This window comes from Bos indicus x Bos taurus, chromosome 25, assembly GCF_003369695.1.
Source record: "Bos indicus x Bos taurus breed Angus x Brahman F1 hybrid chromosome 25, Bos_hybrid_MaternalHap_v2.0, whole genome shotgun sequence".
NCBI classification, from domain to species: Eukaryota; Metazoa; Chordata; class Mammalia; order Artiodactyla; family Bovidae; genus Bos; species Bos indicus x Bos taurus.
In genome coordinates this window covers 40,590,953-40,604,084 of record NC_040100.1, presented here as the reverse complement: position 1 = coordinate 40,604,084, position 13,132 = coordinate 40,590,953, and the positions used below count along the sequence as shown (strand labels likewise).

Genomic DNA, 13,132 nt, shown 5'->3' with positions numbered 1-13,132 from the left:
TCTAATCCCTTTCCTGGTGGTCATTAATAACTAGAAAAATAGGACCAAATTTTGGAAACATGTCTTTGAAGGATTCAGAGAACTAAAAAGATAGTGAAGACTTATGAGCCAAGAGGTAGGGGAGGACGGGGACCCAAGAAGGTGGCCCATTCAAGGCTGGGCTGCTGAGCTCTGAATATTTTTTGCCCTTAGTTTTGAATTGGCCCACACTGGAGTTCAGGATGAGCCTTCTGGGGCATAGGGAGGCCTGATGCAAGCATCCTTTCCTTGAGTCAGGACCCTGGAGGGCTGCATCCCAGGTGTAGGGATGAACTGTACTTGGACAAGTTCATGCAAGAATTGCAGAACAACCTGGACTCTTATCAGTCCCTGAAATGGAATTGATGTGACTCAACCACCACTGCTCCCAGGTGCCTGGCAGGAGCAAATGTCAGGAGCTGGCAGAAGAGGCTCACATCCTAGGCCTCGAATGATTTCAGCAAACAACTTGAAATGCAGTGTTTGGTGCACATTAAAAAAAAATAATAATAACCACGCACGTGTACCTAAACAACAACTCCTCCCCACAAAAAAATAATTTAGAATGAAGCATGGAGAATCAAAGTGTAGAAAACAAATATACAGAAGAAGATAAGAAACATTGTGGTATACCTTCAAGACAGCCCCCTAGTAACCCTCCTGAGATTTACACCCTTAAGAAGATCACCCCAGATGGTACCAGGGTTGGTCTGTGTGACTGACAGAATACTGTGGAAGAAGTGGTATGCCACTGTTGAGACTGGGTCATGAGGGACACGGCAGCTTCTCTTTTGGGTATACTCGCCTTCACAGCACTCACTCTGGGGAACACTAACGGCCATGTCATGAAGACTCTCAGGCAGCCCTGTGGATCATAGAAAATAATCAGTGCAATAGGAGACAAAGTGAGAGAGAAAAAGGAATATAGAACATACGGGACAAGTAGATAGCCCTAACAAGATGGTAGATTCAAATCCAATTACATTAGTACTTACATTACATACAAACGGATGAAAGACTTCAATTGGAAGATTGAGATTATTAGAGAAGATACTCAAAGGTTAAAACAGAGTTACCATATGACCTAGCAGTTTCACTCGTAGGTATATATATCCAAGAGAACTAAAAAACCGTTAATACATTCACACAAAAATTTGTACATGAATGTTCATAGCAGCATTTTTCACAGTAGCCAAAAGGTAGAATCAACCCTAATGTCCACTAACAAACAGATGAAGGATAAACAAAATGTGATGTATCCGTGCGCAAGGATATCATTCAACCATAAAAAAGGAATGAAGCACCGACATACGCTATACTACGCATGGACCTTAAATACGGGATGCAGAGCAAAAGAAGCAGAGCACAAAAGGGCACAGATTGTGTGATTCTGTTTATATGAAACACCCAGGACAGGCAAATCCATGGTGACAAGCAGATCGATGGTTGCCAGGGCTTGGGCGTTCTGGGGAAAATGAGTAGTAACTTTTCATGGATTTGAGGTTTCTCTGGGGAGGAGCGATGCCATGTTATAAAATTGACTGTGATCATGGAGGAGAAAGCAATGGCACCCCACTCCAGTACTCTTGCCTGGAAAATCCCATGGACGGAGGGAGCCTGGTGGGCTTCAGTCCATGGGGTCGCTAAGAGTCAGGCACGACTGAACGACTTCACTTTCACTTTTCACTTTCATGCATTGGAGAAGGAAATGGCAAGCCACTCTGGTGTTCTTGCCTGGAGAATCCCAGGGACGGGGGAGCCTGGTGGGCTGCCGTCTATGGGGTCGCACAGAGTTGGACACGACTGACGCGACTTAGCAGCAGCAGTGATCGTGGCCCACCAGTGTGAATACACTAAAAGCCACTGAATTGAACACATTTGATGGGTGAATTGTATGATATGTGAATTATATATCAATAAGCTGTTACTGAAAAAAGGAAGAAGGAATGAACAAGCAAAGGAATAAAAGACACGACAAGACAGGATGAGGGCAGGTGGTCATGACAGCCCCACCGGCTAGCCTTGTCACCACCAGTCATCCATCCAACTCATTGAAGCTCACTGAGAGGCAAGTACAAACCTGCTCTGTAAACTCAGATGAAAAGGAATGTTACATTTCTTTGTATTATTTAAAATCAAGCGGCATCTGCCTACAAGACCCTCCTCTTGTCTGACTGGCAAGAAACTGGATTTCAGTCTTCCTGGAATCTGTCTGCACATCACCTCCTGGAAGTTTGTGAAAATTCATGGTAGGAAATATAGTTCAACATGCTCCTCACTTCACTTTCTCCTAGAAATCCCACATGGATTAATCTCATTAGCGAACTCAAATCTACATCCTTGCTCTCTTCCTTTGTGAGCTTTCTGCTTACCACCCTTTACATGTGCAAATATTTTTAAACATTCTTTCACATTTCCTAAAATATATTCTTATCACATGTGAAGAGCCGACTCATTAGAAAAGATCCTGATGCTGGGAAAGATTGAGAGCAGGAGAAGGGGGCAACAGAGGATGAAGTGGTTGAATGGCATCACAGACTCAGTGGACATGAATTTGAGCAAATTCTGGGAGATAGTGAAGGACAGGGAAGCCTGGCGTGCTGCAGTCCATGGAGTTGCAAAGAGTTGGACATCATTTGGCAACTGAACAACAATTCTTTTCAGAATCTGCTGGTACGCCAAAAGTCAGCAGAGACTTTTGAATGTCCACATGCATTTCTGTCAAAGTCATTCACTGTCTCAGAATCGTTCGGCTCCACTGTGGGACTTTCCCTGGTCCGTGGGGCCTCGTGCTCTGAGCAGGGCTCTGTGGCCATCCTATGGCAGTAGGCTTACTCCAGACTCAGGTGTGTAAGAAACAGCACATTCCTTCATTTTCTTTGCATCACATTATAACATTTTCAAGCCTTCTATCCAAAAATTTGTTCATAAATTTGAAGGCCTATATAGACCAACACTGGAGGTAAATTTCAAATAATGATTGAAGATCTACCCTTTCTTAAGAGTCCAGGCTAAAAGGGATTGATGGGCAAGTCTACCAGCCACCACCAAGCAGTTATTTCCTTCTTGTATACCTCTTCCAAATCACAGGAGAGAAGACGGGGTGCTACCCAATCTGAAGTGAAAATCAAACAGTGTCCAACATGAGCCATAGGCCAACTTCATATAGGAACATAAAGCCTTAAGTAAGATATTTAGATAGCTGAGAAAAGAAGAGAAAGGCAAAGGAGAAAAGGAAAGATATACCCATTTGAATGCAGAGTTCCAAATGCAAGGAGAGTAAGAAAGCCTTCCTCAGTGAGCAAAGCAAAGAAATAGAGGAAAACAATAGAATAGGAAAGACTAGAGATCTCTTCAAGAAAATTAGAGATACCGAGGGAACATTTCATCCAAAGATGGGCACAATAAAGGACAGAAACGGTATGGACCTAACAGAAGCAGAAGATATTAAGAAGAGATGGCAAGAATACACGAAGAACTATACAAAAAAGATCTTCATGACCCAGATAACCATGATAGAGTGATCACTCACCTAGAAGAGCCAGATGTCCTGGAGTCTGAAGTCAAGTGGGCCTTAGGAAGCATCACTACAAACAAAGCTAGCGGAGGTGATGGAATTCCAGCTGAGCTATTTCAAGTCCTAATACATGGTGCTGTGAAAGTGCTGCACTCAACATGCCAGCAAATTTGGAAAACTCAGTGACTTTTGAATGTCCACATGCATTTGGACAGGACTGGAAAAGGTTGGTTTTCATTCTAATCCCAAAGAAAGGCAATGCCAAAGAATGTTCAGACTACCCCACAATTGCATTCATCTCACACGCTAGCAAAGTAACGCTCAAATTTATCCAAGTGAGGCGTCAACAGTACATGAACCATGAACTTCCACATGTTCAAGCTGGATTTAGAAAAGGCAGAGGAACCAGAGATCAAATTGCCAACATCCGTTGGATCATTGAGAAAGCAAGAGAGTTCCAGAAAAACATCTACTTCTGCTTTATTGACTACGCCAAAGCCTTTGACTGTGTGGATCACAACAAACTGTGGAAAATTCTTCAAGAGATGGGAATACCAGACCACCTGACCTACCCCCTGAGAAATCTGTATGCAGGTCAAGAAGCAACAGTTAGAACCAGACATGGAACAGCAGACTGGTTCCAAATTGGTAAAGGAGTATGTCAACCCTGTATATTGTCACCCTGCTTATTTAAGTTATATGCAGAGTACTTCATGCGAAATGCCAGGCTGGATGAAGGACAAGCTGGAATCAAGATTGCTGGGAGAAATATCAATAACTGCAGATATGCAGATGACACCACCCTAATGGCAGAAAGTGAAGAGGACCTAAAGAGCCTCTTGATGAAAGTGAAAGAGGAGAGTGAAAAAGCTGGCTTAAAACTCAACATTCAAAAAACTAAGATCATGGCATCTGGTCCCATCACTTCATGGTAAATAGATGGGGAAACAATGCAAACAGTGAGAGACTTTATTTTCTTGGGCTGAAAAATCACTGCAGATGGTGACCACAGCCATGAAATTAAAAGACGCTTGCTCCTTGGAAGAAAAGCTATGACCAACCTAGACAGTGTATTAAAAAGCAGAGACATTACTTGGCTGACAAAGGTCCGTCTAATCAAAGCTATTGGTTTTCCAATAGTCATGTATGGATGTGAGAGCTGGAGTATAAAGAAAGCTGAGCACTTTTGAACTGTGGTGTTGGAGAAGACTCTTGAGAGTCCTCTGGACTGCAAGGAGATCCAATCAGTCCATCCTAAAGGAAATCAGTTCTGAATATTCATTGGAAGGACTGATGCTGAATCTGGATCTCTGATACTTTGGCCAACTGATGTGAAGAACTGACCCATTGGGAAAGACCCTGATGCTGGGAAAGATTGAAGGCACGAGAAGAGGGCAACAGAGGATGAGACGGTTGGATGGCATCACCAACTCGATGGACATGAGTTTGAGCAAGCTCTGGGAGTTGGTGATGGACAGGGAAGCCTGGCGTGCTGCAGTCCATGGTGTCACAGAGTCAGACACGACTGAGCCACTGAACGGAACTGAACTGAAGATATTGACAATAGAAATTCAGCAGGATATTGAAAGAGTAAAAATTACAATTGTCAGGCTTATTCCAGAAATGAGATTTAACAGTAGGAAATCTACCAGTATAAAGCACTACCTTCATAGATGAAAGGAGAAAAATATTTATCAATAGAAGTGGAAGAAGCATTGGATGAAAATTCAGTACCCACTCATGGTTTTTAAAAAAATGTTAGCAAACTGTCTTGAGATAAAAGAACTAGAGGTATCATGCTCCCTGACTTCAGACTATACTACAAAGCTCCAGTAATCAAAACTATATGGTACTGGCATAAAAACAGACACATAGAACAATGGAACAGAATAGAGAGCTCAGAAATAAACCCATGCGTTTATGGTCAACTCCCCTGGAAGAGGGCATGCCACCCACTCCAGTATTCTTGCCTGGAGAATCCCATGGACAGAGGAGCCTGGTTTGCTGCAAGTTCATAACAGCAAAAACTCGGAAATATCACACATGTGCCTGAATCTTTTATAAACAGCCAACCCAAATCTTCATGGCAGATAGATGGGGAAACAGTGGAAACAGTGGCTGACTTTATTTTTCTGGGCTCGAAAATCACTGCAGATGGCGATTGCAGCAATGAAATTAAAAGACGCTTACTCCTTGGAAGGAAAGTTATGACCAACCTAGATAGCATATTAAAAAGCAGAGACATTACTTTGCCAACAAAGGTCCGTCTAGTCAAGGCTATGGTTTTTCCAGTGGTCATGTATGGATGTGCGAGTTGGACTGTGAAGAAAGCTGAGTGCTGAAGAATTGATGCTTTTGAACTGTGGTGTTGGAGAACACTCTGGAGAGTCCCTTGGACAGCAAGGAGATCCAACCAGTCCATTCCAAAGGAGATCAGTCATGGGTGTTCATTGGAAGGACTGATGTTGAGGCTGAAACTCCAATACTTTGGCCACCTCATGTGAAGAGTTGACTCATTGGAAAAGACCCTGATGCTGGGAAAGATTGAGGGCAGGAGGAGAAGGGGACAACAAAGGATGAGATGGCTGGATGGCATCACTGACTCGATGGACGTGAGTTTTCGTAAACTCCAGGAGTTGGTGATGGACAGGGAGGCTTGGCGTGCTGCGGTTCATGGGGTCGCAAAGTCCGACATGACTGAGCGACTGAACTGAACTGAACCTAAATCTGAATGATTAAGTCACAATCAAACTGAGTTGGAATAGGCTTATGTGCTCAGTTGCTCAGTAGTGTCCAACTCTCTGCAGCCCCACGATCAGGCTCCTCTGTCAATGGGATTTCCCAGGCAAGAATACTGGAGTGGCTTGCCATTTCCTTCTCCAGGGGATCTTCCCAACTCAGGGATTGAAACTGTCTCTTGTGCCTCCTCCTTTGGCAGATAGATTCTCTACCATTGTGCTACCTGGGAAGCCCAAGTTGAAGTAGGTTTGTATTAATATTTACTGACCACGGCTGATCCTTAATACATAACATTGAATTAAAATGATAGAATGGTAAAATGGTAAGTGTGGAATGGTAAATAAAGGTGACCCAGTTGTTTTATGCAGCCATGCAGAAGTCTGGAAGTGCACCGATGTGACTGCACCACCTGGGGCAGGCCCCGGACAAGAGATTCCAGCACCCTCACAAAGAAAATGTATTTGTGGGTTACTTGTCTAATAGAAAATATGCTTAAACGGGAAAAAATAAAGTGTCTTCTGCTGACCATACTCTTGGAAAGTGGCAAGAGATAGGGCAACTGTGGACACTGAGGTTTCCTGCTGGGCAGGCAGGATTGTAAGTGCTCCAGATCCACATGCGCCCTCTGGGGTTGGGGTTCACGCCAGCAGCCAGTGCTGCATCCAGGCTCCCCAGTGTCCCTGGTGGCCCCTGGCACATGTCTGTTCACCTGGCACTTGTGGGTGTGCATGAGGCAGAGGCCAGGCCCCTGCCCAGTGGGGAGCTTTCCTTCTGACCCGCCTGCCCCTTGGGCTGTGCTCCAACTCCAGGTGCGACAGTGGATCGGCTACTGTCCCCAGGTCGATGCCCTGCTGGACCACATGACGGGCAAGGAGACGCTGGTCATGTTCTCCCGGCTCCGGGGCATTCCTGAGCGTCACATCAGCTCCTGTGTGGACCAAATTCTTGATGACTTGCTCATGTACACGTACGCTGACAAATTGGTGAAGACCTACAGGTGAGACTCGGGGCCCCCTCAGCCCTCCCGTCCCAAAATAAGATGTGCTGTGGTTCTGTTCAGTGCTGGGGGGTAGGGCAAGGCCTCCTGGCTCTGTGCCTGGGGTAACTGTGTGGTCCTCACCACTGTGCAGGTTTCCAGGGAGGTGGCCTTTCTGCTCTGTGAGAATGGGTCAGCGACCTGGGCTGTCCCATGGCCCTGTTTCCTCTGGTTACCTGGCTGAGGATGGGCTGACGCACCACAGCTGTTACTCTTCCTGCCACTTCACCAGGGCTTCTGACCTGCAGCAGATTTGCACTGCACGCCCACACTCCCGCACCCTGCTCTGTGTGAGCCATCTGAGCAGCTGATGTTCTACTGAAGAGCGTGGGGTCTTCCTGGGTCTTTCGTCACCAGTGATCCTAACCCAATTCCCGTTAGCTTAAACAAAGCAAGGCTACTCGGTCCCAAGTCCCAGGCCGCCCCTTGAGCTGTGCACAGTGCCCCTGCAGACTGTTAGCAGAACTGGATCAGGGCGCCCAGGAGTTAGAGGACGGTGCCCTCTTTCTTCTGTTAACTTCTGTTTCAATCATGTTTTCATGTTTCCCTGCATCTTTTGATGATTAAATAAATTAACATTTGGGAAGTAGGCAATGGCACCCCACTCCAGTACTTTTGTCTAGAAAATCCCATGGATGGAGGAGCCTGGTAGGCTGCAGTCCATGGGGTTGTTAGAGTTGGACACAACTGAGCGACTTCACTTTCACTTTTCACTTTCATGCATTGGAGAAGGAAATGGCAACCCACTCCAGTGTTCTTGCCTGGAGAATCCCAGGGACAGGGAAGCCTGGTGGGCTGCAGTCCATGGGGTTGCTAGAGTCGGACACGACTGAGCGACTTCACTTTCACTTTTACTTCACTTTACTTTACATCATAAATGCTATGTGTTCTTCTTAAAAGAAGTTAGCTAAAATGGTTCTATGCCCTTACCCTGCGACACCCATAGAGGCCCTCAGAGGAGATCCACGGACCATGTGCTCAGCCTGGACTGACCCCTATGCCCAGGAGAACGGTTTAGATGCTGAGTGGACAGCTGAGTTACAGTGTACCCCTGGGGGCGGGTGGTGGGTCATGTTACTGAGGGCCCCACCAGGGCACATGAGCACTTTCTTAGCAAAGGAAAAAGCAGGGAAGATTGCACTGGAAACTTAGGGTTGCCAGTCACCCAATTTCTCCCCCTCGGCCCCAGTGGCGGCAACAGGCGGAAGCTGAGTGCTGGCATTGCCCTGCTGGGAGAGCCTGTGGTCATCTTCCTGGACGAGCCATCCACTGGCATGGATCCTGTGGCCCGGCGTCTGCTCTGGGGCACTGTGGCACGGGCCCGAAAGTCCGGCAAGGCCATCGTCATCACCTCCCACAGGTTCAGCCAGGATGGGGGCTGTGGGCCGGGTGGGCCAGAAGGGGCTGGGTGGACAGAAGATCTGTCAGCCTCTAGTGAAGAGTCTGTGAGGCGAGTGGGCCACACCCTGAGCGTGGAATCAGGAACAGCTTGATCTGGGCGTCAGCACTTTCCTAGGTGCACGGTTTTGGCGTGGAGGGCAGGCATCAGCATTCCCCGATGATATATCAGGCTCCGCCCCCTCTTCCCAGCATGGAGGAGTGTGAAGCCTTGTGCACCCGGCTGGCCATCATGGTGCAGGGTCAGTTCAAGTGCCTGGGCAGCCCACAGCACCTCAAGAGCAAGTTTGGCAGCGGCTACTCCCTGCGGGCCAAGATCCGGAGTGACGGGCAGCAGGAGGCCCTGGAGGAGTTCAAGGCTTTCGTGGGCCTGACCTTCCCAGGTATGTGCTGCAGAGGGCGCCGTGCGTCTGTGCATCCCTGAGCACTGGAACGGGAGTCACGATTCCGGGGCGAATGCCACCCTCCCCTGGCCGTCCAGCCTGGCCCTTGGGGACATGGTCTTTCCTTTGTGCAGGCAGTGTCCTGGAGGATGAGCACCAAGGGATGGTCCATTACCACCTGCCCGGCGATGACCTCAGCTGGGCGAAGGTGAGCACATACCTGGACACCAGGGAGCACACCTCTGATGTCGTGCACTTTCAGAGTTCTCTGTTTCCGGTGGAAGTCCAATTCAGTCCTGCTGCAACATTCATGTGAATTTCATAGAAAATTTTGATAAGTATATTTGAACTGGAAGGGACCTCAGAGATCAGCTCCTTCTGCCCCCTCATCTCACAGAGAGGGGAGCTGGTTCAAAGAGGGCATGCCACATGCCCAGTGCACACAGCAAGCCAGGACCCAGCGGGACCTCTGCTTCTGGCACCACTCCCAGCCAGGTCCCTTTCCCTCAGATCCCAGACAGCTGAATTCCGTAGGACTGACTGCCTGAGAGGTGGTCTGGGAGCAGCTGAGAGAGGAATGGGCCTCTGGGGGCTCTGTAACAATCTCAGAGACCTTTCCTCTTCCCACCCCTTGCTGCGTCCGCCCCCGCTCCCCTGTGCCTGCCGTCCACAGTGGCCCCCTCCCTTCCCACAGGTGTTTGGCATTATGGAGCAAGCCAAGACGATGTACATGTTGGAGGACTACTCAGTCAACCAAATCTCCCTGGAGGACATCTTCCTGAGCTTCAGTTGCCCTGTGCCCCCTGCGCAAGGGAGTAACAGACAAGGGAGGGCCAAGCCCGCAGACCCCGCGTTTCCCTGTCCACCTGTCTCTCCCTCTTCCTCCCAGCTACCCTCTCCACCTCCCACTCCACCCCCCAGTCCATCTTCCTCCCAGCGTTTCTCCCAGCCTCTCTCCTGGTCTCCCATTCCAATTCCCTTCAGGCCTTCCTCCTGGTCTTCATCCCAGCCACCCTCTCTGCCTCGCTCTCCACCTGCCTCCCAGCCTCCCTCGCCACATCCCTCAAAGACTGCCTTGCTGTAATAAAGAGTTCCCTGTGCTAGGCTAGCCCGGGTGCACACAGCCTGCCATGGGCTGCAAGGTGTACAGAGGCAACCTGAAGACCCAGTAAGCTCAGCTTGGGGGTGGAGGAGTGGGCTGGCTCTCTGCCAGATTGAGGGCACCAGCCTTAGAGGCCTGGTGGAGAATCCAGGTCCATTTCTGTGGAAAGGGATCCCCTTGGATCACACGTGAGTGGCCTGCAGGCTCACTGAGACCTGGCTGTGGGATCAGAGGGACACCTGTCACATCCCATCAGCAGCATGAAGGCCTGGGGGTGACCATGGCTGTAACAGGGCCGTGCTCCTGAGCAGAGTGTAAGAGGGCCCTGCTTCTGACTACAGTGTAACAGGGCCGCCGTGCTCCTGACTATAGTATAACAGGGCCGGGCTTCTGACTACAGTGTAACAGGGCCGTGCTCCTGACTACAGAATAACAGGGCTGTGCTCCTGACCTCGGTCTAAGAGGGCTGTGCTCCTGACTAGAGTGTAACAGGGCTGTGTTTCTGACTACAGTATAACAGGGCCGTGCTCCTGACCACAGTGTACCAGGGCCGCACCCCTGACCACGGTATAAGAGGGCTGCGCCCCTGACCACGGTGTACCAGGGCCGTGCCCAACTACAGTATAACAGGATCGTGCTCCTGACCATGGTCTAAGAGGGCCATGCCCCTGACTACAGTAAAACAGGGCCATGACCCTGATTACAGTATAACAGGGCCGTGCCCCTGACCACAGTCTAAGAGGGACGTGCCCCTGATTACAGTATAACAGGGCCGTGCCCCTGACCACAGTCTAAGAGGGCCATGCCCCTGACCACAGTGTACCAGGGCCGTGCCCCTGACTACGGTGTACCAGGGCCATAGTTCTGAAGGTAGGACAAGTTTGCAAACCTAAGTCACCATTTTCCAATATTTAAATATTTCGATTTGTGTGGCTCCATCTGTTCTTTGCCCTGGCTGTAACACTAACCCTAACCTGTATGTGGCCCTCCATCAACCTGTGATGTAGTCATAATCATTATCCCCATTGCCTGGAAGAGTAAGCTGAGACCTAGAGACATCCAGCAACTTTCCATGGTCAGCTGATGGCAGAGCCAGGATTCACCTCAGGCAGAAGTTCTCAAGTGGGGTTCCTGGCTGGAAGCATCCACCTCTTCAGAAACTTGTTAGAAATGTGGGTTCTTGCGCTCCACCCCAGCATCGCTGAATCAGAAATTTGAGGGGTGAGGTCCAGCAATCTGCGTTCTGATGCAACTCAGGCATGAGCGGCGGTGAGCGAAGGCTGTGAGCTGGGACCATCAAGCCTGAGTGTGCATGGGTGTGGCCCTGCACCTTTATCACGAGGGCCCTTCTCCAAGAAGCACATAGCTCCTTTCTCCAGCGTGGTCACGCCAGCCCCTCTCACAAGCCCCGATGGGCTCCTTTGCAGGTAGCCCTCTCTCTCCCTTCTAAGCCAAGTTCCAGGAAGGAGTGTGGTGTCTGCTGTCCCTGGCCCCACCTTCCACCCCCACGTCCGGCTGCACACCCACCGCTCTTTCCTGTGACTGCTCAGAGTGTGGGCCTCTGCCTGGAGGAGTCCAGCGACAAAGTAACAGTACAGGGGGAGGACAAAAAGTACCAAACAGGAAACTGTAGCCAGTGGGAACACAGGTCTGTGAGGAAGGCTGAAAGCCTTCAGGCCTGGAGGACTCGCCCCTCCTCCGGTGTGGAGCAGGCCCCAGGCTTGCTTTGCTCTACCCACTCCTCTTCTGCACACACCACCCCCACCTCCTCACCCCCGCTTCCAGGGCCTCATAGCCGCGCTGTGATCATCTGTTCACTTGTCTCCTACTCCAGACTGGCTTGGAGTCTTGGCATCTTGGCTCCTGTGTGTGTTCAGCTGCTGAGCACAGAACCAGTACCCTGATGGAGTTCAGAGAGCAGCGTGAGGGGTGGGGGGACAGAGCACAGTTTTGAGGCCTTGGGAAGAGGGTAAGAAGACAGCCTTGACCCAGATTCCCTGGCGTCTCTGGGGAAAACCACAGAAGTCCATCAAGCACTTCTCCCAGAAGTTGCATTTCTTTCCTTGTCAGAATGTCTCACAGAGGAGGTGGGATGTGAGCTGGTTCCTGAAAGACAAGGCTGGGTGGGCACTGCCTAATACCTGGGTGAACAGAATGTTGAAGCCACTGAAGCAAGCAGGCGTGCTCTTCTGTTTTAGTGGGCTCCCAATTGACCGCGAGGAGATACTGAGGACTGACAAGGTCCGGGTGACACGCTGAGGGCTTGCCCTGGGAGGGATGGAGGAGGGGTCCAGGGTGAGCCAAGTTTCAAGGGAAGGAGTCAGACATGCTGGATGAGTTAGTCACCCAGGTGTGTTTCTGCCCTGCGATCTATGCCAACAGCGACGCGGCACAGAACCAAGGGTCTCCTCGCCTGAAGCAAGGACGGGAAGCAGGGCCTGCGGCCTCAGGGTGCGGGCCACTAAGGTCAGGGGGCAGCCTCGGTGAGGTGCCTCCCGCGGGCGCCCACTCGCCCGCCTCCACGCAGGGCGAAGACCGCGTCGGGGTCCGCGCTCAAAGACCCCGGGCTCGGAGGCGCGGCCGGTCCGCTCAGACTTTCACTGACAACCCACTGTGCGCCATGGGGCCGGTCGTCGGGACCTCTGCCGCCGACTCAGGGGCAAGGCCAAATCCCAGAATAGGGTAGGTAAACGCGGGCCGGAGCGGACCCAGGAATTCCACTGCCTGCTGCCCGGGAGCCGCGCTCCTTCAGACCCCAGCCCGTGCCTAGGAGGCGGGGCGGCCGCGCAGGCTCCACCAATCAACAGCCGGCGTTCGAATTCGCATCCTGGCGCAGCCAGTCGCGGACGCCCGATGCCGAGGGGGCGTGGCTCTGGGCGGAGCCCGGAGGGGTAGTGGCGCGCGCCCCCGGTGGTGGGCCAATGGGAAAGCCGGGCGCG

At 50.5% G+C, this 13,132-nt stretch overlaps 1 protein-coding gene across 1 annotated transcript in view; it reads left to right on the top strand.

Annotated features, from left to right (window-relative positions):
* LOC113883545 (ATP-binding cassette sub-family A member 17-like) overlaps positions 1-13,130 on the top strand; it is a 98,303-nt gene extending 85,173 nt beyond the window's left edge. The window contains exons 26-30 of the mRNA XM_027527351.1: positions 7,084-7,271; positions 8,500-8,670; positions 8,901-9,091; positions 9,226-9,299; positions 9,786-13,130. Coding sequence (XP_027383152.1) covers positions 7,084-7,271; positions 8,500-8,670; positions 8,901-9,091; positions 9,226-9,299; positions 9,786-10,175 — 1,014 coding nt within the window. The 3' untranslated portion in view covers positions 10,176-13,130. The remainder of the gene's footprint in view (positions 1-7,083; positions 7,272-8,499; positions 8,671-8,900; positions 9,092-9,225; positions 9,300-9,785) is intronic.
* Positions 13,131-13,132: the final 2 nt, after the last annotated feature.